Source organism: Phaseolus vulgaris, chromosome 5 (genome assembly GCF_051622355.1).
Source record: "Phaseolus vulgaris cultivar YP4 chromosome 5, ASM5162235v1, whole genome shotgun sequence".
Taxonomy (NCBI): domain Eukaryota; kingdom Viridiplantae; phylum Streptophyta; class Magnoliopsida; order Fabales; family Fabaceae; genus Phaseolus; species Phaseolus vulgaris.
Genome location: NC_143502.1, coordinates 32,021,399 through 32,047,748, shown reverse-complemented (window position 1 = coordinate 32,047,748; position 26,350 = coordinate 32,021,399). Strand labels below are relative to the sequence as shown.

Genomic DNA, 26,350 nt, shown 5'->3' with positions numbered 1-26,350 from the left:
TTCTTCTACCAAACAGTCTTTAAGCGTATTAGGCAACGCCTCCCTTTCAATAGCTTTGAGAGGGAGCTTTTAACTGAGATCAATGTTGCCTCGGCTCAGCTGCATCCCAACAGTTGGGCCTTCATCAGGGCCTTTTCCATTCTCTAGAACTTCTTTGGCCATGCCCCCTCAGTAGATGTCTTCCAACACTTCTTCGAAGCCAAAAACCCGGGGAAGAACCTCTGGGTTAGCTTCAGCGGGATAACTGAGAGAGTCATCCTCACTCTATTCCAGCAATCCAATAAAGGATTTAGAGGAAAATTCTTCAGGGTGTGCTGTTCTGAGCACGACCGCACTGCCCTTGATGGATTTCCACTATATTGGGTGGAGAAACTCAAACTCAAGAAGGCCAAAACCTTGGATGAGCTCTCTTCAGCTGATCGCAGGGTATGCCAAGTTCTGGCCAGCTTGGGGGTAATTTTCAACATTGCAGAACTTATTAAAAACGAATATAACCCCATTGGGCTTGCTAGTTACATTGGTATAGGAATCTTCTCTTGTTCTTCCTTATACTCCTCTCTATTTATAGCTCTTTTGTATCTGTTAACCTATACTTGTACTGATTTTGTGATTCTTCTTGCTTACTTGGTTCTTACCTCTTCCTCTTTGGTGCATGCATGGTGTTGAATGCAGAGAAACGAGCGAGGCTGGCTGAGGTCTTGTCCACTCGTGATGATGCAATTGCTAAGGCAGGCGCATCTGCACGTCTTGCCTCACCTGCCTCCCCAACTACTCCTCTTGCACCTTCCATTCAAACCACTCCTACCCTGCTTCACCACAAGCGACCCCTGCTCCCACTTCTCCACAAGCTACGCCTACCCCCATTTCTCTAGTTCCTATTGCGGCTGTTCCTCTGGCAACAATCAGGGCTTCTCCACCTCCAGCCCCCTAGAGAAACACAAAGGGGTGGTGCTCATCGCTTCAGATGATGATGAGGACACCATGGAGGGCCCTTCCTTCAAGAGGCGGAAAACCACAATGGTAGTCACCTCCCACTCCTCTTGATGGAGATCAAGAAGAAGAAAAGAATGAGGTTGAAGTTGAAGATGCTCAAAGACACATCAGCTCATCATCCTTTTTACCTCAAAGGATTACAAGGAGCAAAGCTAAAAAGTTAGGAAGTAGGCTTCAAATGTTTTCTCTTTTTGTAGTTTCTTTTGTATAAAATTTAAAATACATAGAGTAGTGTTTAGGAAGGTGCTAAAGAGGGAAACCTAAGACACCACTTTTGTATAACATCTATAGGCGTTAGTTTTAGGAAAAGTCTAGAAGGTGTCTCTTCACTCTCCATTTAGGCGCTAGAATTGGAAGAGTTAGAAAGCTACCTTGTAAAGCTTCTCTTGTAAGCTTCTTTTGTAATAGATAAGTCCTCCTCCCTATAAATGGAAGGCTTGGGTCTTTGAAATAATAGAATTGATTTTGTGAGTAAAATTGAGAGAGACTTGTGTCTTCTTCTCTTCTAGTCTTATCTTGAGTGCATTCTTGGACTCTCAAGTGGCGGCAACTACACTCAACTTGAAGTCATTCATCCTTCAAGTGGCGTGCACATCTCCAAGAGCTCCAACCACATAAGTTTCCTAGTTCTTTTCATCTTTTTCATCCATTTCCATTCCAAAACAAACTCTAAAACATTTCTTTGATGTTTGAAGTCTTTTCAATCGGTAGAACTTGTTTGTTTTGTGTTTTAATTCGGTAGTTTCTTTTAGTTTGCTGTTCTTGTGTTTTTAGTTGTCTTTCCTTGTGTTTTAATCGGTTCATATGTCATAATATGGGTTTCTATATGAGTTTGACTTGGTTACTTGTGTTTTGGTGAGTTCTTGAATGTTAAGAACATTGATCCAATTCTTAAAAAGTGCCTAATCATATTCCAACTCTTGTTGAATCCATAACATGTTCATATTATAACCATATCATGTTATTGGAATCATATCATGTGGTATCATGAGTCTTAGGTTTGTTCTTGTGTGTATTTGAGTTGTTTTGGCACTTTTAATTCAAGAACTTTACATTCTTGTCTTTACCTTTCTGTTTTAGGTTTCTTTGAGTATTTTTTGCTGTTTTCTTGTTCTTATTACATTGTGTTTGTGTCATTTTGATTTTTGAAACCTTATAAGTTTTGTCAAAGTCATGTTTCTCAAAAAATGTTATCAATTCTATGTAATCCTTTTGTTGATATTTTGGTTTCTTGATTTTGCTTTGAGTACAGTTTTATGTGTTTGTTTTCTTGATCCTTTGGTGCTTTTTTCTTTTTAGTTTTGAGTTCATATTTGTGTAATAGACCTATACAAGTTCTTAAACATCAATTCTATTATGTCTTTTGAAGTTTTTAATTCTGTTTTTCATTCCAGTTAGGTTTCCTCTGTTTTCTTGAAAACGTGCTGACTGTTTTGATTTATTGCAATTTCTGTGCATACTGGAAATTTCTGAAATTCTGGATTTGAGTTCTTGAAAGTGTTATAAAAAAGTAGAAAAAAGAAGTACATCAAAATTCCAAGTACAAAAAAAATGATAAATGAAATACGTCCAGTGTGTAATTCTGGCCAAAAAATACGGTAATCTGGCAGTGATTTTGCAAAATTTATCACAATTAATTGGCTTACTGTTTTTGTGTAATTCCAGTGCCATTGTTGAGATAAGATCTTGAACTTTCTGTGGTTTAAATTTCATAATCCAGTTTGCATTATACAGTTCCAGATAAATATGTAAAGTCACGCACAGTTTATAAAAAAAAATCCAGTAGTTCTGTTTTTGTTTTCTTCATCTATTCTAGTGCTTTTCTTTAGGTTTCTTTTGTGTGCCATCCTTTAATTGAGTACCTTATTTTTCTTGCTTGTCTTTTCTTCACTATTCTTTGAGTTTGTCATATATCTTGTCTTCCTTTTGATATAGCCTTTCTTGCTTACACCTTTTCTTGCTTGTCTTTTATTGTTCTTTAAGTTTTGTGGTGTATTGGCTTTGAGAAAGAGTGCTTTTGCTTTGACATATTTCATTTGAGAGTTACCAAGACCTCAAGAGCATATTGGCTGAGGGAAGTATTCTTTCTTGGAGTGACTTGAGTGACTTTTAATTTTGAGTACAACCCTATAATTGTTCCATTTTCTAACCTTGTCTTTTCTTAATATTGTTTGTTATTGTGTTTGCAGTTTTCTTTTTCAAATGGATACATATTCAAGTGCTAAATCTTCCAAACCACATTCTACTCATAAAGCTTATGTTCTTAATGAGTTAAAAGAGTCAAAACGAGCCCTTGCTCTCAAAGATGAAGCTATGAAAAAGTTGGAAGAAAGATTAGAAAAAGTTGAATTGAAGCAAAAAAGGTCCTCACATTCCATCCATGGAAGATACCATTCTCCTAGACATTCTTCCAAAGGTTCTTCCAATGCTCACGGCCATGGAGAAGAACATAGAAGAAGGAGGCATCACCATCATTCTCATGGAGAGAGCCATCACCGTGAACAAATACATCACCAAGAAGCAAAGCCTCAATTTCCTTTTGTAAAAGTACCTAGCTTTAGTGGTGATAGTGATCCTAATGTGTATTTAGATTGGGAGTCTAAATGTGAACAAATTTTTCAAGCCTATGAGGTCAATGATGACCAAAAGGTGAAAATAGACTCTTTAGAATTCATAGATTATGCCATGAAATGGTGGCATAACATTGTAATGGAAATTATATACAACAAGAGACCTCCCGTGGTTTCTTGGAACGATTTGAAAGAGTGTATGCGCCTTAGATTCGTGCCACCACACTTTTGGAAAGACCTATTGTTGAAGCTCCAATGGTTTCAACAAGGCACGCTAAGTGTGGATGCTTACTTTAAGGAGTTAGAAACGCTTTTACTTAAGGTAGACATGGATGAGAGTGAGGAAGCTAAGATAGCTAGGTTTGTGAGTGGTCTAAGAAGGGATATTCAAGATGTTGTTGAACTTCAAGAGTATTCATCTTTGGGATCTTTGGGTCACCTTGCAATGAAGGTTGAATCTCAACTTGCAAAGAAAAATGCTTTCAAAAACTCTCCCAATGATGGTTACTACAACAACTCTTGGAAAAATAAAAAAGCTTTTTCAAAACTTCCTTCTAAAGATTCTTCTTTCAAACCTAAGGAGTCTAAGCCTTCTACTTCCACTCCTAAATCACCAATCAAATCGTCTAGTAAGAAATGCTTTAAATGTTTGGGATATGGTCACATTGCTTCTAATTGTCCTTCTAAAAGGAATATGTATGTGCATAATGGCATAGTTGTTAGTGAGCATGATTCCGATTCATCTAGGCATTCTTCACCTTTTAGGCCATCAAGTGAGCATGAGAGCGAAAGTCCACTTGAAGGAGATTTGTTGGTTGTGAGACGTCTTCTTGGTCAAGTTTTACAACCCTTTGATGAAAGTCAAAGAGAAAATACTTTTCATACAAGATGTCTCATTCAAAACAATATTTGTTCTTTGATAGTGGATGGGGGTAGTTGTGCCAATGTGGCTAGTACAAGAGTAGTAGATAAGCTTGGATTGTCTACTATCTCTCATACAAAGCCCTACAAATTACAATGGTTAAGTGAGGTAGGCGAGATCATTGTTAACAAACAAGTCCTCATAAATTTCTCTATTGGTAAATACAAAGATGAGGTTTGGTGTGATGTTGTTCCAATGGAAGCTACACATGTTCTTTTAGGTAGGCCATGGCAATTTGATAGAAAAGTTTTTCAAGATGGCTTTACCAATAAACTTTCTTTTGACTTCCATGGACACAAGGTCATATTAAAATCTCTCTCTCCAAGAGAAGTCCATGAGGACCAAATTCTTACGAAGAAAAAGAGGGAGAGTGAAAATACAAAAAGTTCTAAGAAGGCCCTTCTTATCTCTAGCCATGGGGTCAACAAGGTAATAGTTTCTCAGAATCCTATTTTTTTAGCTATTCCTAGACCTCTTGAGTTAGAAAAACGTGAGGATAGTCCACATTGTTTGGATAATTTGGTGGAGGAATTTCATGATGTGTTTCAAGATCCTCCTAAAGGACTTCCACCTTTAAGAGGGATTGAACACCAAATTGATTTAATTCCGGGATCTTCTTTACCAAATCGTCCTGCATATAGGACCAAGCCAAGTGAAACTAGAGAAATTTGCCAACAAGTAGAAGAGTTAATTGCCAAAGGGTGGGTTCAAGATAGTATGAGCCCTTGTGCAATGCCTATCATACTTGTCCCTAAAAAGGATGGGTCTTGGAGAATGTGTTTGGATTGTAGGGCCATAAACAACATTACAATAAAATATAGGCATCCCATCCCTAGGCTAGATGATTTGTTGGATGAATTACATGGTTCACAAATTTTTACCAAAATTGATCTTAAAAGTGGGTATAATCAAATTCGTATTAAACCGGGATATGAATGGAAAACCGCTTTTAAGACCAACTTTGGCTTGTATGAGTGGTTAGTTATGCCTTTTGGTTTAACGAATGCACCAAGTACATTCATGCGTCTCATGCATCATGTTTTAAGACCATTCATTGGCAAGTTTGTGGTTGTTTATTTTGATGATATCCTCATTTATAGCTTGTCTTTGGGTGACCATAAGATGCATGTTAGAAAAGTGTTAGAAACCCTTAGGAAAGAACATTTGTATGCTAACCTTGCTAAATGTATGTTTGCACTTGATCATATAGAATTCCTAGGGTTTGTTGTAAGTGTTAAAGGGGTGCATGTAGATCAATCAAAGGTTGTAGCAATTCAACATTGGCCAACACCCACCAATGTGAATGATGTACGAAGCTTTCATGGCCTTGCTTCTTTTTATAGAAGGATCGTGAAAGACTTTGGTACAATTGCCGCACCTCTCAATGATATAGTAAAAAAGGATGTGGTTTTTAAGTAGGGAGAAGAGCAACAAAAGGCTTTTGACATTTTGAAAGAAAAATTAAAAAATGCTCCCATCTTAGCCCTTCCTAATTTTACTAAAACATTTGAGATAGAATGCGATGCTTCGAATATAGGCATTAGGGCTGTTCTCCTTCAAGATGAGGTTGAAGTTGAAGATGCTCAAAGACACATTAGCTCATCATCCTTTTTACCTCAAAGGATTACAAGGAGCAAAGCTAAAAAGTTAGGAAGTAGGCTTCAAATGTTTTCTCTTTTTGTAGTTTCTTTTGTATAAAATTTAAAATACATAGAGTAGTGTTTAGGAAGGTGCTAAAGAGGGAAACCTAAGACACCTCTTTTGTATAGCATCTATAGGCGTTAGTTTTAGGAAAAGTCTAGAAAGTGTCTCTTCACTCTCCATTTAGGTGCTAGAATTGGAAGAGTTAGAAGGCTACCTTGTAAAGCTTCTCTTGTAAGCTTCTTTTGTAATAGATGATCGGTCTTCCTCCCTATAAAAGGAAGGCTTGGGTCTTTGAAATAATAGAATTGATTTTGTGAGTAAAGAACCTCTCCCAAATTGGTGAGTGAAATTGAGAGAGACTTGTGTCTTCTTCTCTTCTAGTCTTATCTTGAGTGCATTCTTGGACTCTCAAGTGGCGGCAACTACACTCATCTTGAAGTCATTCATCCTTTAAGTGGTGAGCACATCTCCAAGAGCTCCAACCACATAAGTTTCCTAGTTCTTTTCATCTTCTTCATCCATTACCATTCCAAAACAAACTTTAAAACATGTCTTTGATGTTTCTTGTCTTTTCAATCGGTAGAACTTGTTTGTTTTGTGTTTTTATTCGGTAGTTTCTTTTAGTTTGTTGTTCTTGTGATTTTAGTTGTGTTTCCTTGTGTTTTAATCGGTTCATTTGTGTTCTTTCTTGTTTTAATCGGTTCATATGTCATAATATGAGTTTCTATATGAGTTTGGCTTGGTTTCTTGTGTTTTGGTGAGTTCTTGAATGTTAAGAACATTGATCCAATTCTTAAAAAGTGCCTAATCATATTCCAACTCTGGTTGAATCTATAACATGTTCATATTATAACTATATCATGTTATTGGAATCATATCACCTCTTCTGCCAAGTGCCCAGCCTAACTCAGGGACAACCCTCCTAGCGCCTCCTCACCTTCAAACCTCCTTGCACTCGAGGATGGGGCCGAGAGTGTTCTTGAGCCAGTTCCTGCCCCTAAGCTTCCCTTGGTCCTCCAACAAATTCTGAGAGGTTACCAAAAAAGGGCCATGGGGAGCTCTACTGACGAGGCACTGCAAGAGAGCATGGCCCTCAGCCTCGGGGAATTCCTTGCTCGTGCCAACTCTTCTTCCCACGAGGATGAGTTGAAGACCAAGGAGCAACAGGCCTTGACAGATGAACTGGCGCAAGTAAAAGAGCAACTGGCCAACCAAGCTCAACGCATCTTCGTTCGGGAAATCGCACTAACCCAGGAGCTGGGCGTTCTTCGAAAGGATGAGCTGAAGGCCAATAAGAGGCTTCACGACAAAGGCCAGAAGTACACCACCTTACTCAACAAAGTGTTGCCACTACGCGCTGAGGTGGTGGGACTCAAAGAAGAAGCTACGACCAACAAAGCTAAAATGGCCAGCTTCGAGGAGCACTCTATTACTCAGGAGGTGCATCTGGGTAAGGTTGAAGCTGAGCTTACTGAGAAAACTGAAGCCCTTGAGAAAATCAAGGGGGAACTTATTGAGCAAGCTGAAACCCTTGAGAAGACCAAGGGGGAACTTACAGAGAAGACTGAGGCCCTTGTGAAAGCCAAGGAGGAGGTGACTGCTCAAGGTGGGGACTTCGAGAAGGCCAAGGAAGAACTCCTCGGTGATGCTGTTGATGCCTACGCCGCCGGGTTTGAAGATGCCCTGGCTCAGGTTGTTTGCAAACATCTTGAGATGGACACTTCGCCTTTCACAACGGCGAACCACATCGTCGATGGAAAAATTGTGCCAAGGCGTCCTCAGAAGGACATTGCTTAGACCTTAGGCTTCACAATTGTACTCTTAATAACATTTATGGTCTTGAATGTAACTTGCACCCTAATTTAGATGCTTTACTCATCTCTGCTTGTGCCTTTACTTGCCTATTTTACTAACAACGCTCTGATGCTAACTTCATACGATGTTCTTAAGATTCTCTAAAACTTTGAACTTTAGGTAGCACGCCTTCTCACCCTCTTCCTTTAACTTGCTTAACTACTTGTGAAGGCAGCGAGCATGCGTGAACCTTCGAACGCCCTTGTTCTCACCTCTTGCTTTGGACAAGGAACTTCTTTGCTTGACACTTCCTTGCACTTTGCGATCTTGAGGTGTCTACCCTCAAGGCGTGTCTCTAGCCTCATCTTCGCTCAGAGGTGAAGGAGGACTTAACTGGCCGAAGCCTACTTTTCGTGCTTGGTGCCCACGCTCGAGGAGGAGGCGTCCCAAAGGGAGCTGCCACCCTCCTGGAGGTGTCTAAACACCAAGACGACAGGTGCACTTGGTGCCCACGCTCGAGGAGGAGGTGTCCCGAAGGATACCGCCACTCCCTCTCCAGGTGTCTAAACACCAAGGCGACCAGTTCATCACCAGTCGAATTTTGCTAGTCACGCTTGATGCCCACACTCGAGGAAAGGCGTACCATAAGGCACTGCCATTCTTCCGCGAGGTGTCTAAACATCAAGGCAACGGGTTCGTTTCTTACTGAACCATGCTGTTCGTGCTTGGCGCCCACGCTCGAGGAGGAGGCGCCCCGAAGGAGGCTGCCACTCCCTCTCGAGGTGTCTAAACACCAGAGCGACGACGTTCTCCCCTACATTGTACAGAAAACTCAGGAATACTTGAAAATGTAATTTTTATTGGGTGACCTCATTAAAAAGCCCTTGTAAGGGAAAAAAGTGTCCCCTTAAACTGTATACAATGCAAGAGTTTTTAGCTGAAATAAAACTTGAGGTTGGTTGCATTCCAAGGTCTCAAGCATGTATGCCCCGTTTCCTAGGACTTCCGTCACCCTAAAGGGGCCAGTCCACTTAAGGGACAACTTGTTCTCCAACTGGTATGGGCGAGCCTTCCGCATTACCAGGTCAGCGACTTGGAACTGTCGATGCTTTAACTTGGAACTATGCTTATGCTCCACCCTTCTCTTTACTGCCTCAGCTTTGATCCTTGCCTCTTCTCTTACTTCGTCCACCAGGTCCAAGTTCACCCTTCTTTCTTCATTAGACTCTTCAGCCACGAAGCTCTGAAAGTGTGGCGAGCTCTCTTGAATCTCTACTGCGATCATCGCGTCCGACCCGTACACCAAGCTGAATGATGTCTCTCCAGTGGTGGACTGAGGCATGGTGTGGTAAGCCCACACTATTCTAGGAACCTCTTCCGCCCAGGTCCCTTTAGCTTTCTCGAGCCTTCTCTTCAAACCCCTGAGCAGGACTCTGTTGGCGGACTCTACCTGCTCATTTGTCTCAGGGTGCTCGACCGATGCGAACACTTGCTTTATCTTGACCTATGTACAAAGCTTGCCCATATGCTGGCTTGCGAACTGTGTACCGTTGTCAGAGACAAGGCGCCTTGGCACGCTAAAGCAACATAATATATTCCTCCACACGAAGTGTTGCACCTTGTGGGCTGTAATCTGCGCTACCGGCTCAGCCTCGATCCACTTCATGAAGTATTCGATGGCCACTACTAGATACTTCATCTGCCTTATCGCTAAAGGGAAGGGCCCCAGAATGTCGATTCTCCACGTGTGAAAAGGCCACGGGTTATAAATCGACCTCAGCTCTTCTGGAGGCGCCTTATGCCAATCAGCGTGCTGTTGACACTGCATACACTGCTGGGCGTACCTTATGCAATCTTATCTCATCGTGGGCCAATAATAACCCGCACAGACTACCTTCGACGCCAAAGAGCGTCCTCCCACATGGCTACAACAAATCCCCTCATGGAGCTCTGCCATTATACGTGTACATTGCTCTCCACTCACACACACCAGGATCAGGTGAGTGAAACCGTGCCTGAACAGCTCCCCATCCAGAAGGGTGTCCTTGGCAGAATTTATTTTTATCTTCTTGCCCTCCTCGGGATCTAATGAGAGTATCCCATCAGCCAGGTAGCGTTTGTAGGGCGTCATCCATGTGTCCCCTTCTTCAACCACATATACTTGTATAGGATCCCCTTCTCCCACCGAGACCGGATAAGCACTTACACTGGGTGTCCTCAGCGTTTCCTGAGTCAACGACCGGTGACTCCTCACCTTTTCCCTATCCGTACTAATCTGGTGGACGCCCACCATATTATCAGTGACAAATGTCCGTGGTGTTTTGAGGGTCTCCTGTATCATCGTCCTCTACCTTCCCCCCTTGCACGAACTGGCCAACTTGGCGAGTAGGTCAGCACGGGCATTCTGCTCCCTTGGGACGTGCACCAGCTCAAACACCGCGAACGCCTTCCTCAAGACTTGGACGTACCTCAGGTACGCGGCCATCTGTGGGTCCTTGGCTTGGTACTCCCCAGTGACTTGACCCGTAACTAGTTGGGAATCACTCTTTACCAGTAGACTACGTGCCTCCATCTCCTTGGCTAGGAGCATCCCAGCTATGAGGGCTTCATACTCCGCCTGGTTGTTGCTTGCCTTGAAAGCAAACCTCAGAACCTGCTCGATCAGCAACCCGTTCTGCCCTTCCAAGATTACACCCGCTCTACTCCCATGCTGATTGGAGGACCCATCCACTGAGAGCACCCATCTAAAACTGACCTCCTCTTCTGGCTGCGCACCTCATGGGGAGAGTTCTACTACAAAATCTACGAACTCCGAGAGCTCCACCGCCCAGCACACCATTCTTCCTGCTACGTCTGGCTTCTGCAGCACTTTCTAGATAGGTAAGTCCGTCATTACCACCACCGTAAAGCTTTGAAAGTAATGACGAAGCCTCCTGGCCGAGAACACCACGGCCAGGGCCGCCTTCTTCAGGGTCGGATACCTCACCTTTGGCCCTTGCAGTACTTTGCTTACAAAGTATATTGGCCTTTGCGTCTGGTCCTGCTCCTGAACGAGGACTGAGCTGATCGCCCGCTCCATTACGACAAAATACAACCGGAGCGGCACGCCCAACTGTGGCTTGCACAGCACAGGAAGAGTGGCCAGATACTCCTTTAACTTGAGGAATGCCTACTCACACTCTGCGGTCCACATGAACCGGCTGCTTCTCCTCAAACACAGGAAATAAGGGTGGCCCTTGTCTCCTCCAGCGGATACAAATCTGGATAGGGCAGCCATCCGCCCCGTCAACTGCTACACCTCCTTTACCGAGGCAGGGCTCCTCATGGCAAGAATCGCCGCACACTTTTCTAGGTTTGCCTCTATCCCACGCTCGGTGAGTAGAAAACCCAAAAACTTTCCCGCCTCGACCCCGAACACACACTTTTCGGGGTTTAGCTTCAAGCGATACTTTGTTATTGTAGCAAATAGCTCTTCTAGATCAGCTACGTGTTGGCCCCTCTCCTGCGAGGTCACCACCATATCATCTACGTAGGCGTGAACGTTTCTCCCTAACATGGGTTCAAAGACCCTGTCCATCAACCTCTGGTAGGTGGCTCCTGCATTATTTAGACTGAACGTCATCACTGTATAACAATAACAGGATGTCTCGGTCATAAACGTTGTTTTACACTCGTCTCCAGGGTGCATCTTGATCTGATTATACCCTGAGAATGCGTCTAGGAAACTGAGCATCCTACAACCCGAGGCGCTGTCCACCAAGGCGTCAATACTGGTAGGGGGTATGAGTCCTTAGGGCACACCTTGTTGAGGTTAGTGAAGTCTACGCACATCCTCCACTTCCCATTGGCCTTCTTCACTAAGACCACGTTCGCCAACCACTCAGGGTATTGAATTTTCCTGATGTGGCCAGCGTTCAACAACTTCTTCGTCTCTTCCTGGACGACCAGACGCCTCTCTTCGTTGAGCTTCCTTATTCTCTGGCAAACGGGCCTCACCTTAGGGTCTATTCCTAGCATGTCCGAGGAGGACCATGCGAAAGCGTCTAGATGACGCGCTATCACCTCAGCCACCTGGTCTTGCTCCGCTTGGTCCAATGACTTACCCAGTTTAAATGTCTTTCCACCAATCTGCCTTTCCACCACGTTCCCAACTGGCTCGGGTCGCCTCTCCCGAGTGCTTTTCGCACGAGCAATTCCTGTGCGGTCATCCTGATAGACGGGCGCTCCACCACCATGAACACCCCCCTCTTGGCTTTGAGACTGTTCTCATAGCATCTCTCAGCCTCCTGTTGGTCGGACTTGACCACTATCACCTTCCCACTCAGGTCTGGCAACTTCATCTTCATGTGGCGTGTCGACACCACTGCCCTTAACCTGTTCAGAGTTGGTCTTCCTAACAAGACATTATAAGCCGAGTGTGCATTAACCATTATATACGTTATATTTTATGTGCGGGAGGCGGAGCCATCTGTAAAGGTGGTCCTCAGCTTCAAATACCTCCGCACTTCCACCTGATCTCCAGCAAACCCGTACAAACACCCTGTGTAAGGTCTGAGCTGGTCAGGATACAACTGCAACTTGTTAAAGGTGGACCAGAACATTACATCTGTTGAACTGCCCTGGTCCACTAACACCCTGTGCACCTTCCTCCTTGTGGTCACCACCGAAATTACCACAGGGTCGTTATCATGTGGAATGACATCGCGAAGGCCGGCCTTCGTGAAAACAAGGTCAACGTCGAGCACGTCATCCTCCACCTGCGCTTCTACCGACATTACCGAACGTGTATACCTCTTGCGCTGAGAGGCAATACATCCACCTCCTGAGAATCCACCTGAGATCGTATGGATCTCCCCATGAACAAGCATCTCATGCCCCTGATCTTCTCCTGACGTTGTTGGGGTCCCAGCCCCCTGCGACTTTGCCAGATAGTCATTCAGAAACCCACTCTTCACCAACTCATCCAGCTGATGCCCCAACGCCAAACAACTGCATATGGAGTGACAGAACGCCTGGTGAAACTCACACCATGCATCCTTCTGGGGTCCCAGCACCTTGTCAGTCTTTGCTGGGATCTTCAGCCTTTCTGCTATGTTGGGCACGGCTATGAGATCCTTTAACTCCACCACGAAACTATGCCTCACAGGCTTATTCTCCATCGCACGCCCCTTAGCCTGGGGCTTTCTAGACTCATAGGGCTGCTTCCTCCCCTGGCTTTTCTTGCCCGTTGCGGCTTCATGCACCCTCATGGACTGCGCACGCGCCGGTGCACGTGGGCGTGTGGAGACAACACACGCGCACTTTTCATTCACTTCACCTTCTGTTGCGATGTGCGCCACCACACGACGCCTAATCTCAGCAAAGGTCTTGGGGCGGTTCTTGATGAGGGATTCACTGAAAGGGCCAGGACAAATCCCTTTCCGAAACGCATGAACCATCATTGTTTCATCCTTGGTGGCAACCTTCACCACCTGCGCCCCAAAGAGATTCACGAACTCCTTCAACGTCTCCCCCTAATACCGCTTTACGTCAAAGAAGTCGTAAGAATTGGGTGAGGGAGCGCGGTTCGCGATATACTGCTCCCTGAACAATTGCGACAACTGTGCAAAGGAAGTCACGTGGCCGTCTGGGAGACTGATGAACTAGTCCATTGCCACCCCTACCAACGTGCTCATGAACAGCTTGCACCTCACAGTGTCAGAACCGCCAACCAGTATCATCTGCGTATGAAAGATGTGCCTCTGGATCTTCCATACCAGTAAATGTAGCTTTCGGCCCTACGAACGTGGATGGTATCAACGCATCCATGATCGCTTGCGAGAAGGGCATGAGGAACTCTCTGGGAGGCGTAACGTATTCTTGCTCCTCTGTTTTGCGATTCCCAGCCTGGTTTCACAACCTGCGATGCAACTCCTCATTGGTGCGGTGTAACTGCTCATTTCTTGCTTGCGACGCCGTCAGGTCCAACTGGATACGCTCCTGCTCAGCCTTCGACGCCATCGCCTCCTGGAGGCCCTTCATCATCTCCATAACCTGCTGCAGGGTAAAACTTTCACTTCCAACATGCGCCGTAGAGCTTTGCCTGGTATTCCTCATTCTTGAACGTTTCTTGACGAATCTTGAACTGTCTTAATGAATCTTCGAACTTTCTTGATGAATCTTGAACTTTCTTGATGAATCTTGAACTTTCTTGCGGTTGGGACAAATGTTTTAGATCGTGCCCCACGGTGGGCGCCAAATGTTCCCGCCGATTGACCTAACGTCTTCGTGCGTTTCTGTTGACTTCGCTTCCAAGAACCCTTCGCTCCCACGATCCCTCTCTCCGATGGAATCACCTGAAAACAGAGAAACAAAGGGCGCCCTCGCGGCCGTTTGCTCTCCAACGGTCAAGTCAGTCTATGGGCAATGAACACCAAACTCAAACTCTGTGATCACTGTGTGTGTCTCTCTCACTCTGTTCCTCTCTCAAAATTGCGTAACTTGCACTAATGAAAACGTAGAGTGTTTTGTAGAAAATGTCAAAACGTACCTTGGTTATGTCTGTTGTCGACCTTATATACCTTTTGTGTTATTGCCCTTCTGTTTAGCTGTGACTTAAACATTTTGTAGGCGCGTGTTAGCGACACTAACACCTAGACTTAGGGCCATCCAGTGTGTAAGACTGCCCTGCCATAGTGCACCTGGCGTGGGGTGACTACTTGGATGCCAACTCATGCACCCAATCTCTGTGTCATCCGCCTTGAGAGTTCCCTACCTTACTCACGTGCCATGCATGCAGATCACCCTCTAGGACGTGACCCCTCTCGGGTCGTCTCTGTCCCCGTGGCTCTTTAAGGGTGGTGCGTATTACCGCGTCCCTACACCCCATGCACAAATCCTTTGTGAGTTGGGTCTCTCCCTACTGGTAACTGGGGTGTGGCTTGAAAACCACCTCTCTTTGTCTATCTTTACTATTGAGGTGCCGAGGCCCGAAGCCTCCACGCCCTGCCTCTGTGTCGCCCCCTCCACGGTCGCCCTTACCCGTGAGCCTAAGGAGACACTTTCCTGTCCTGCTGTACTTTCCAAGGGTCCCATCATGTTGACTTTGGTCAACGCCCGAGGACCGGACAGTACAATTTTCATTTCAAAATTGGTTCTTTCTTTAAAATTTGCTCAATTCACATGAATGAAATTCCTCTTGTAATGTGTGCTATTTAAGAGAACTGAGGTCATTTTCTTTCTTCATCAACAAGCTTAACTGTGCACCCAAAATTGAATATAGTATGTACATTCTAGTGCATCACTAGTACAAAATACTTCATTCACGACTCCCTTTAAAGACGGTTATAAAATAACCATCGTAATAAGCGAGGCGGTGGCATATGAGTAATTTTTTTGAATTTTTTTAACATTTTTAACGACGGTTCAGGCAGGAACCGTCGTTAAATGTGAAACTTGGAGGATACAAGGACGGTTCTGTATAGAACCGTCGTTATAAGTTAATTGTGGGAGGATACAAAGACGGTTCTGTAGATAACCGTCTTTGTAAGTGAGCACTTAACAACTTTCTTTCCCTCTCATTCATTCACTCTCATTTTTGTTTCCCTCTTTCACTCATCACCCACACCGCAACCCTCATTGCCTCTACCTTCACTGAGTTTTGCGCCGCCTGTGCCACGCGACCACCGCCGTGACTCCAGCGACCACCGTCAAGCCTGCTGCGACCACCGCCAAGCCTGCTGCGACCATCGCGACCACCGCCAAGCCTGTGCTACGCGACCACCGCCGTGACCATCGTTGTGCCACGCGAAGACCTCCACCGCGACTCGCGCGACCACCGCCGCCTATACCGAGAAGTCCGCGCCTCCTATGATGTGAAGCCCGCGCCGTCCGTGCCGTGAAGACCACCGCCGCAGCTCGTGCGACCACGCCCTCCTTAACTGACGCTGTGAAACCCTCCGAAACCCTCGCCGTTGCCGCTCCGAAACCCTCGCCGTCCGCTGCTCTGCACCCCCCATGACAACATCTTCCCTTGCATCTTCCTCACCGCCAGCATCTCCTCTTTGCTGTTACGTTTATTAACAAAGTTCCCGTTCGCTTCTTCGCCATTTCAGCTTCGTTCTACATTTGAGGTTAGTACGTTTTTATTTATTATTTACTATATTTTGAACGTGTTTTCTTTGAGTTAGACATTGATTTTATATATTGAACGCACTGAGTCTGAGTCCGAGGGTGTCCGACCTTCGACAATCTGAATTTAGTTTTTAATGATTAGATATTGCTTTTATATATTGAACGAACTGATTCTGAGTCCGGAGGTGGCCGACCTTTGGCAGTTTTGATTTAGTTTTTAATGATTATATATTGTTTTGACATATTGAACGCATTGGTACTGAGTCCGGAGGTGTCCGACCTTCGGCAATTTTGATTTATTTTTTAATGATTAGATAATGAACGCATTGGTTCTGAGTCCGCACTGATTCTTAGTTTAGCAGTTCTATGGATCGGAGTTGGATTAATACACCACGAATAAGTGATACTTACGAAAAAGGGGTGGAAGAATTCATACAGTTCGCAGAACATAATGTCGTTAGTTGTAATAATGGAGTAAGGATAAGGTGTCCTTGTGTGAATTGTTTAAATGGAAGGATATTGAGTGTTTCCGAAATTAGAGAACATCTTTTGTGTGATGGATTTTTGAAAAGTTATACAACATGGACGTGGCATGGTGAATTGTTAGACTTGCCAAGTGTGCACGGAGGTTCGGAGGAAGTTTATTTCTCAATGGATGATAGATTAGAAGACATGATTCGTGATGTGGGAGCAGAATCATTTGCTAATGCAATTTTCAAAAATATGTCTAATGATGCAGAGACTCCTTTGTATCCTGGTTCAACTAACTTCACACGATTATCAGCAGTGTTAAGGTTGATGAATTTGAAGGCAATGAATGGATGGACCGACAAAAGTTTTACCGAATTGCTTCAATTGCTTAAGAACATGCTTCCAGAAGGAAATACCTTGCCCAATCGAAATTATGAGGCGAAAAAAATACTTTGTCCAATGGGTATGGAGTATAGAAAAATACATTCATGTCCTAACGATTGTATTTTATACAGAAATGAGTATGAAGATTTAAGAAGATGTCCCAGGTGTGGTTTGTCACGTTATAAGGTTAAGGTTGGCTAGAATGATGAAATTGATGAATTGACAAAGGAAGGTCCTCCTGCTAAGGTTGTTTGGTATCTTCCAATAATTCCAAGGCTTAAGCGTTTGTTTGCAAATGCAGATGACGCTAAAAACCTTAGGTGGCATGCAGATAATAGAAAATGTGATGGATTACTTCGTCATCATGCTGATTCTTTGCAGTGGAAGAATATTGATAAAGAATTTCCTGAATTTGGAAAAGAACCAAGAAACTTAAGACTTGGATTGGCAACTGATGGAATGAATCCCTTTGGAAATTTAAGTAGTAATCATAGTTCATGGCCCGTTTTGTTAGTGATTTACAACTTACCTCCTGCGTTGTGTATGAAACGCAAATACATGATGTTATCTATGATGATCTCTGGTCCAAAACAACCTGGAAATGACATAGATGTTTATCTTAATCCATTGATTGAAGATTTGAAATTATTGTGGAATGAAGGGGTTGATGTGTTTGACGCGTTTAAAAATGAATCTTTCCGATTGCATGCGATGTTGTTTTGTACTATCAATGACTTCCCTGCATATGGGAACTTGTCAGGTTATAGTGTGAAAGGCCATAGAGCATGTCCAATATGTCAAGAAAAGACATCTTATGAGCAGTTGAAACATGGAAGAAAAACCGTGTATCTTGGGCATCGTAGATTTCTAAAGAAATATCATTGGTATCGTCGATTGAAAAAAGCTTTTAACGGATACCAAGAACATGACATTTGTCCCACTCCCTTAAGTGGTGTTGAAATTTATGAAAAAATAAAAAATGTTAATGTGACTTTTGGAAAAATGAAGAAGAAGCAAACGGTGAGTGAAATATGGAAGAAGAGATCAATCTTTTTTTATCTTCCGTATTGGTGTAAGTTAGATGTTAGACACTGTCTAGATGTAATGCACGTAGAGAAGAATGTGTGTGACAGTCTAATAGGAACACTTCTGAAAATTAAAGGCAAAACAAAGGATGGTGTGAATGCACGTCTGGATTTGATTGAAATGAATATACGAGAGGAATTGGCACCGAGAGAAGTTGGTAAACGTACATACTTGCCTACAGTGTGTTACACTTTGTCAAAGAAAGAGAAAACAAGTTTTTGTGAATGTCTTAAAGGTGTTAAGGTACCACAAGGCTACTCTTCAAATGTGAAGAGTCTTGTATCTATGAATGATTTGAAACTAATTGGCTTAAAGTCACATGATTGTCACGTTCTAATGCAACAATTATTACCGGTGGCTATTCGTGGAATCTTGCCCAAAAAAGTTAGGCATACAATCACTCGACTATGTTCATTTTTCAATTCCATATGTAGTAAAGAGATTGACTCTCAGAAGTTGGATGAACTTGAAGAAGAAATAATTGTTATCTTGTGTCAACTCGAGATGTTTTTTCCTCCATCTTTTTTTGATATTATGGTACACTTGGTTGTTCATCTTGTAAGAGAAATCAGATTGTGTGGGCTAGTTTATATGCGATGGATGTATCCAATTGAACGATACATGAAGATTTTGAAGGGATATGTGAAGAATCAATGTCGTCCAGAAGCTTCCATTATTGAAAGATACATTTCAGAAGAATCTATTGAGTTTTGTTCCGAGTACATGTCAAAAGCCAAATGTATAGGAGTTCCTGAAAAAGGTTGGCACTCTCGTAGATTCATAAGTAAATCTTCAAGAGGTGTACATGTCATAAGCAAATCTAGAGAAGAGGTTCTGCAAGCACACTTGTATATCTTGAATAACACTGATGAGGTGTTACCATACTTAGATACACACAAAGACATTGTCAAATATAAAAATCCAAGACAATCAGAAAAATGGGTGTTAATTGAGCATAACAAAACTTTCATGTCATGGTTTAAGCAACAAATAATGAATGATCCATCAGCATCTGAAACATTAACATGGCTTGCAAACGGTCTCAAATTTGATGTTTTATGTTGTTCTGGCTATGAAGTAAATGGTTGTTTGTTTTACACAAAGTCTCGAGATGATAGGAGTACAATGCAAAATAGCGGAGTCACCTTGGAGGCAGAGTCTATGCAGTTTTCAACTGCAAAGGATCAAAATCCTGTTGTGGGATCAATGCCCTATTATGGTGTCATAGTAGAGATTTGGGAAGTTAATTATACCAAGTTTACTGTACCTGTTTTCAAATGCAAGTGGGTTGACAATAAGACTGGTGTCAAAGTTGATGAATCAGGAATGACTTTGGTTGACTTTCGAAAGATAGGTTATCATGACGAACCATTTATAATGGCACATCAAGCTCCCCAAGTTTTCTATATCCAAGATCCTACGTCTGACCACTGGTCTGTTGTGCTACATGGAAAAAAACAACATAATGACCCAGAAGATACAAACAATGACATTTGTGAGATTGAATCACTTACAAGAACGACCATCAATAAAGAGTACGAGGATGTTGTTGATGTTGTACATACAACTCGAAATGATCATGATGAAGGAATATATATTTGTATGTACATGTGATTCATGTTTAGTTTTACAATATATTTCATTTTAATTATATTTCATATTTTTGATGCTTATCATATTTTTTTGATAACAGGAACATGGCAGATGATAAAGTTTCCCATTCAAAAACTGGTAGAGGACCTACAAGATTAAAGAATATGTTTAAGAAGATAAATAAAGATGACAAAATACCTTTGTCTATTGATATCCACACTGGTGTGCCCACTGGGCAACATGCAAAGAAATATAGGAGTTATCTCGGAGTACTATCTCGTGAAAGGATCTCTATCTTAACTCAGTCCTGGGATCACGTGACTGACCACGAGAAAAACATGATTTGGCAAGATATTCTGGTATGTAACTGTTTTTACTTTGCTCAATCTAAAGTTCTTTTATACTTTGTTTTTGTTTATGAACTAATTCTTTCAAACAATGTAGACGCATTACAACATCCCGAATGTGGAAACCTTGAAAGCGAAGGTTCTTTCAGATGTGGGTGTCAAGTTTCGTCAGTTCAAATCAAAATTGACAACAGATTATATATATGGGAAAAGGAAAGAAGAAAATCCTTGTGCAAAATATGCATCCATTGATGAAGAAACTTGGCAACAGTTTGTCAATATTCGACAAACTGAAAAATGGCAGGTTAGTATCACTTTTATATTTGAATATAGTTTATATTAACGTATTACTAAATTTTGAGTGTTATGATAGGAGGTTCGGAACAAAGCAAAAGCCAATCAGGCACATAATGATACCCCACACTTATTGTCTCATGGTGGTTATAAGTTGCTAGAGTAGAAAATGCTTGAAGAAAAGATTAAAGCACGTTCTACTTCCATTGAGGAAATGAATAGTGTAGATTCTTTAAGACCTCCATCCCCACCACTCTGACATGAGATGTGGAAGGGTGCCCATATAAACACATTAGGGGCATGGAGTTCTATGTCTACAGAACAAACAATTGAACGCATTGTAAGTTTGACAATTTCTTTTCAATGTGTTATTTTAAATTCTAGGTGTTATTTTAAATTCAATGTGTTGAAGTTTGTCAATTTCTTTTCATTTGTTTTAGGATTCTCTTAATGAGCAATCAACACAGGGGACTTTTAAACCATGTGGTCGCAATGATATTCTTAATGTTGCTCTCGGACGACCTGAACACCCTGGACGTGTTCGTGTAACTGGATAGGGGTTGGGATTCGGTCATATTTTGGACCTCCATCACACAACAAGGAACAATTGTCCAATGAACCTAGCCAAGAGTATTTACTACAACTACGTGAGCAGTTAAAGGCTGAGGTAACTCAAGAACTTAAAGAAAGCTTCATGGAGGAGTTTAGTGCGCGAATGGAAATGGAGTTCAAAAAGCGGTGGGAAGGTTTAGGACACTCACAGCAACCACCTACTATGGTAGAAGATGAACCACCTCCGCCTCCTATTATGAAAGTCAGCACTAAAGGGAGTTGTTCAGCAGTTGATCTATCAGGGGATGACTTTGGCTCAACTAGCCAATGCGAATTATATGTTGAGTGTAATTCTTTGACTCGATTCGTTGCCTTGGGTAAGTGTTATGAAGGGGTCACAATGTTACACAATGTGCCTCTTCCTTCTAATTTCATGAAGGTCACGGTGGAGAAGGTCCTTTATGGTGATCTTGCAGTTCCTGTGCCGACATCAGAGGTGACAATTGTGGCAGAGGCATTACATACTTTCGTTGCCTGACCTAGACATCTCGTCAGACCTTTAGACTCTATGGTATATATTTGCACTAATACTAATAGAATTATATATCAAATATATTACATTCTAACTAATTTAAGTATTTTTTTGTTTTGATGAGTATCAAGAACCTAAGACAAATCTGCCTCTGGGAAAGAAGAAAATAGTCTCCATTGATGATCCTCTGGCGGCATTGGTGGAAGTTGCTACAGCTTTAGATACAACCGTCTTAGAGGTTCCATGGGATGCCAATGTTTTTGGAAGGCATAGTAATCTACTGTTGTATGTTCACATGTCTAATTTGTTGGACCTTGCATCCGGAGATCAAGAGATTAACATAACAGTTCTGCAATTATGGATGATGTAAGTTCAAATTTTAAAATCTTTATACTTTTGATTTATTAAATATATTATTACTAACTTATTGAAATTTAGGTATCTTTCTGGATTATGCTTTGATGAGGGGAAACACAATATATATGGGTTTTTAGACCCTCAAATCACTCAATCAATTGGAAACAAGAAGTCGGAAACACAAACATACATCACCACTGCCTTAAAGAATGGTGGAAAACACATTTATTTTGCTCCGTACATCCATGAGTAAGTTCTTATTTATTAAATAATTTTTAATAAATTATTGAAATAAGAGAAACTAATTAACTGATTTGTTATACAGGCGTCATTGGCAACTATTGATCATATCTGTTCAAGATCATACCGCTGCATGGTTTTGCTCCTTGCATAAAAAACCTCCTGCCTATTTTAAAAACATTATAGATAGGTACGACAGTTTCATTTAACATTTATTATTACTTATATATTATATAATGTTATGTATTCTAACATGAAATCTTATTATTTTAGTGCTTACTCTGGATATAATATCTTGTGTGGGAGGAGAACATCAAACGCACAAAAACTCACTTGGATGTACCTTAAGGTATTTAAAGTATATTTGTTTACTTAATTTAATGTGTTTCACTCATTCATTTAATACATTTATTTTCACATGCAGTCCAACAGGCAACTTGAAAATTATGAGTGCGGTTATTATGTTATGCAGTGGATGTTGACTATTTTGCAAGCTGAAATTAAGAAAGGTTGGGATAAGGTAATACCTTAATACAATAAACACATTAAAATTTGAGATTTATTATTCATGCACTAATTCAAAATATTTCAAATGTCACAGTTGTTCAACGACCAACACCCGCTAGATTTAGAAGCATTGGAGTATGTGAGAACAACATGGTCAAAGTATCTTGTAACCATGTATAACACTCTAGTATAGATAAATCATTACAATGACAAATTTTTTCATATATTACCAAACTTTTTTGTATAATGTTATAATTTGTTGTATTTAATTTTTATATTTAAATTATAATTTGAAATGTTTTTATTTTCTGTAATTGAAAACTTTATACATGTTATTTGAGATTTTAAAAAAATAAATAATTTTTTTTTAATCAATACATATAACGACGGTTCCACTTGGAACCGTCTTTAAAAGTCATATTTACAACGACGGTTCCTCTGGGAACCGTCTTCAAAAGTGCCTTAAAGTTTTTAATAAAAAAAATCACAAACCACCTTTAACGAAGGTTCTGAGAACCGTTGTGAAAAAACCATACCTTTTAACGACTCCTGTAATAACGACGGTTCCAGAACCGTCTTTAAATGTTGATTTTAACCGTCGTTAATCTACCTTTATGTACTGGTGTATCTAACTTCTTATTATAGGTTGATAAAGTTAGTGATCCCCCATAAACTCAGGCTAGAAGCTGAAAAAAGAGATGATGTTGTATGCATATATGCTATATAAGTGGTAATGGTTTACAAGAATTTTGTAATGCAGTTCAAGACAGGCTAAAGGTACAAACTTGAAAACAATCTGAATATAACTCAAGACATAGCATTTTTGTATTTCATACCATGTAACTTTGAACTATTTACATTTGCTAATAAAAAATCTATTCATTGACAGGACTCCATGGTTTGGGTAGAAGCTTTAGTCCCATTTGAAAATGGGAACCTTCTCAGTACCATACATCAGGTTGGAATGATAGAAAAAATTGTAAGTAATATATACCTTTGCCCATTAACCAATTATGGATTTGGTTTCCCTTTCCATTTTAAGCTGGCAGATTTTATATTGTTCATCATATGATAGTTTTCCTGCTTGTATGCTATCGTTGGACTTATATTTGATCTTTAATTTATATAGAAATATACTGAGCAAGGACATATACCAAGGAACACGTGCCCCTGCGTTTTGCAAGTATGCTCACACCCATGAGGTAACTGTGCGTATCGCGACCTTAACTTTCTTTAGTATTGATCCTGCCTGTTGACCGGAACGCTGGAAACTGCCTCGTCAAAGGATCGACGTGCGCACCGCTTCTCACCTCCGTTCCTCTTCGGGATCTATCTCAAGGTCCTGCAAAGAAACAGCACGGCGCCGCTGCGGCCGATCGCACTCCAACGCTCAAGTCAGTGACGGTATCACCAAAAACTAAGAGAACTGGAACCGTACAAATCCTCTCTCACAGTCAGCTCTATCACTCGCAAGCGTAAAGTGTATGAACTGAACGTGCGTACCTCAGAAAGTTTGTTAAGAACTCTTATATACCTGGTGGCTTTCTCTCTCCTGGCAGTTACAGACTCGAACACGTGGCTCGCATCCAACCGTACACGTGCCATCATCTGGAGGCTCCCTGACTTGGCGCTGCTTCTACTCTCATTTTGGCTAAGTTACTTATGCATGGTACTGCCCAGTGCATAGCTAACTTAGGAGTGCGATCTCTACTGGAACTGGCGAGTTAGGGGCCTTCATACACCTTCCCTGTGGTCTCGCCGGCCGCCTTCATAATCTGCTTCTCCTTCATCTTCGGCGATGTGCTTTCTCTGGCGATCTCCAATGACTAGGTCGCCTGAATCTACATTTGGTGACTTGATCTTTAACCTGGCGATCGCCGATTCTGGTAAGCTGGAAGTCGGAACACGCCAGCTTAACAACTGGCGACTACACGTGCCCCCCGACTTCCTTCCTTTCTGCCAACCTGGCGCCTTGTCAACACGCCTACACTGTAGCAGGACGCCACGTCATCACACCCGACCACCAGGGCGGTACAAGTATATCTAGTTTTGCTGCATAACATGTACATATAAAGATAAACCAGCATGGATCCCCTTTGAGTGAGCCACTTTTATACAGTCTCTTTACAAGGTAATATTACTTTCAATTTTATGGATATTTCACCCAAAGAGCATTATCAAAATTGAACATGCCTTTAGATCATATTCCTCCAAAAGTGGAAATTAACTTGGAGGTTCTGGTTTTCGTGTAAAAAATATATCCCATTGTGCTATATTTGCGGGATGTTGATAATACAAATGGCAAAGGATATATTACTTGTTCCAGAAAATGTTGAAGAAACTATCTGGACCCATTTTGATTCTTGGTTCACGTGTAATAGATTGTGGTAATGACTATGAAGAGGTGAATGAGAAGCTTGATTCATTTGATTGGACTGTTTTAATGTACCAGCAGGCACAAAAGAATATAGTCCAGCCTCGCATGTCTGTAAGTATATTTGTTTTTTTACGTGTATAAATGTTTGAATGTTCCCATGCTTATAATACTATTTTTTGTCATATTTCAGATGGTCCGTGGAGCAAGCATCAGTCCTGCAATGCCAATGGATGTGGACAACAATCGAGGTTGGTGCATCTGAAATTAGTTGCATAACTTTGTGATTCTGCATTGACAGGTATTAATGCTTATTTAGGGGATGTCTCAGCCGAACGCATTAAATCAAACAATGTAACTGGTTCCGGTGTATGACAACCCGAGACCATGAAGCTCAACAATATTTTCTATCATTTGAATCTATTTAATGCAGAATTATAGTAGCACTATCCTTTGTGGAAAACAGGGAAAATATATATGATAAGATCGATTTTTTATTGCATTAGAATGTTTATTCTTCTTGTGATTTCAATATATATTGTTTAATCTGATCTATATCTTCTTGAACCACAGGTTGCTGCAAGCTTTGCAGTTGAAGGGGCTGGAATGAGTGAGCTGAAACAGTGGAATGATTTGTACGGAGAAGGGGGTTCAAGGAAACTGATAATAATGGTACTTTGATAATTTAAAAGATGTCGCAAAAGACTAAATAGGGTATAGGGTATGGTTGTGCATTTTTATAATCACACACACTATAAAAATATATTTTAATCATTCTTTTCCTTCGCCTTTTTCTTTCTTACTTGTTAACATCCATTAGATGTTTGACTCATGTTTTCTTTAGCAGAAATGTAATGGCTAGACTAGAAGCATAAACTTTGACTTTTTTTAGAAGAATTTGTGACTTTATGTTTATATTTATAAGACAAAATTTAAAGTTTATGACATTGTTATATGAATTCAAAGACTTTTAATTAATTTTAGTGTGAATGAATCAATAATGAATGTGCTAAGTGATTTGTTTATTATCTTTTTTGACCTACCTAACTTGGTCTTCAAACAACTATTTAATATGTATAATTTTTAATATTATTTACTCTCTTCTTAATTAACTTTTATCCGTAATAAAAAATTATTTTATTGCAACAAATATTATAATAAATAAATGTATCAAGTTTTTTTTAAAAATACACTTTTTATGACGATTATTACTAAAATTGTCAAAAAATATTATCTTTAATTATTATAAAAAGTAATAGATTCTATGACGGCTAAAACATAGCTGCTATAGAAAATAATATATTTTACAACGGTTAAAATATTATCTATCATAAAAAATAATATTTTAATTTATTTTTTATAACAGTTCTTTTGTATTTGACATAAAAAAAATTTTATGACGTATGCAACGTAATAAAAATACAAAAATGTATATCTATGAGAGATCTGACATAAAAAAAATCTATTTTCATCGTTATAAAAATATTTTTTCCATTAGTGAGAATAATAACTTTTTTTAAACATATTGCTTTAAATTTTGACAGTATAAACAAATATCTTAAAAAAAAATTTAAAAAA

The 26,350-nt window shown here is 41.1% G+C and overlaps 2 protein-coding genes across 2 annotated transcripts; one reads left to right on the top strand and one right to left on the bottom strand.

The window, feature by feature from the left end:
• Positions 1 to 8,830: 8,830 nt before the first annotated feature.
• On the bottom strand, positions 8,831 to 9,265 carry LOC150027567 (uncharacterized). The gene has a single exon (XM_090302924.1). The coding sequence runs from the start codon at positions 9,263 to 9,265 to the stop codon at positions 8,831 to 8,833; it is 435 nt and encodes a 144-aa protein (XP_090159050.1).
• Positions 9,266 to 18,246: 8,981 nt separating this feature from the next.
• On the top strand, positions 18,247 to 20,376 carry LOC150027566 (uncharacterized). The gene is made up of 3 exons (XM_090302923.1): positions 18,247 to 19,533; positions 20,014 to 20,067; positions 20,290 to 20,376. The coding sequence occupies exons 1-3, from the start codon at positions 18,262 to 18,264 to the stop codon at positions 20,374 to 20,376; spliced, it is 1,413 nt and encodes a 470-aa protein (XP_090159049.1). The 5' UTR covers positions 18,247 to 18,261.
• Positions 20,377 to 26,350: the final 5,974 nt, after the last annotated feature.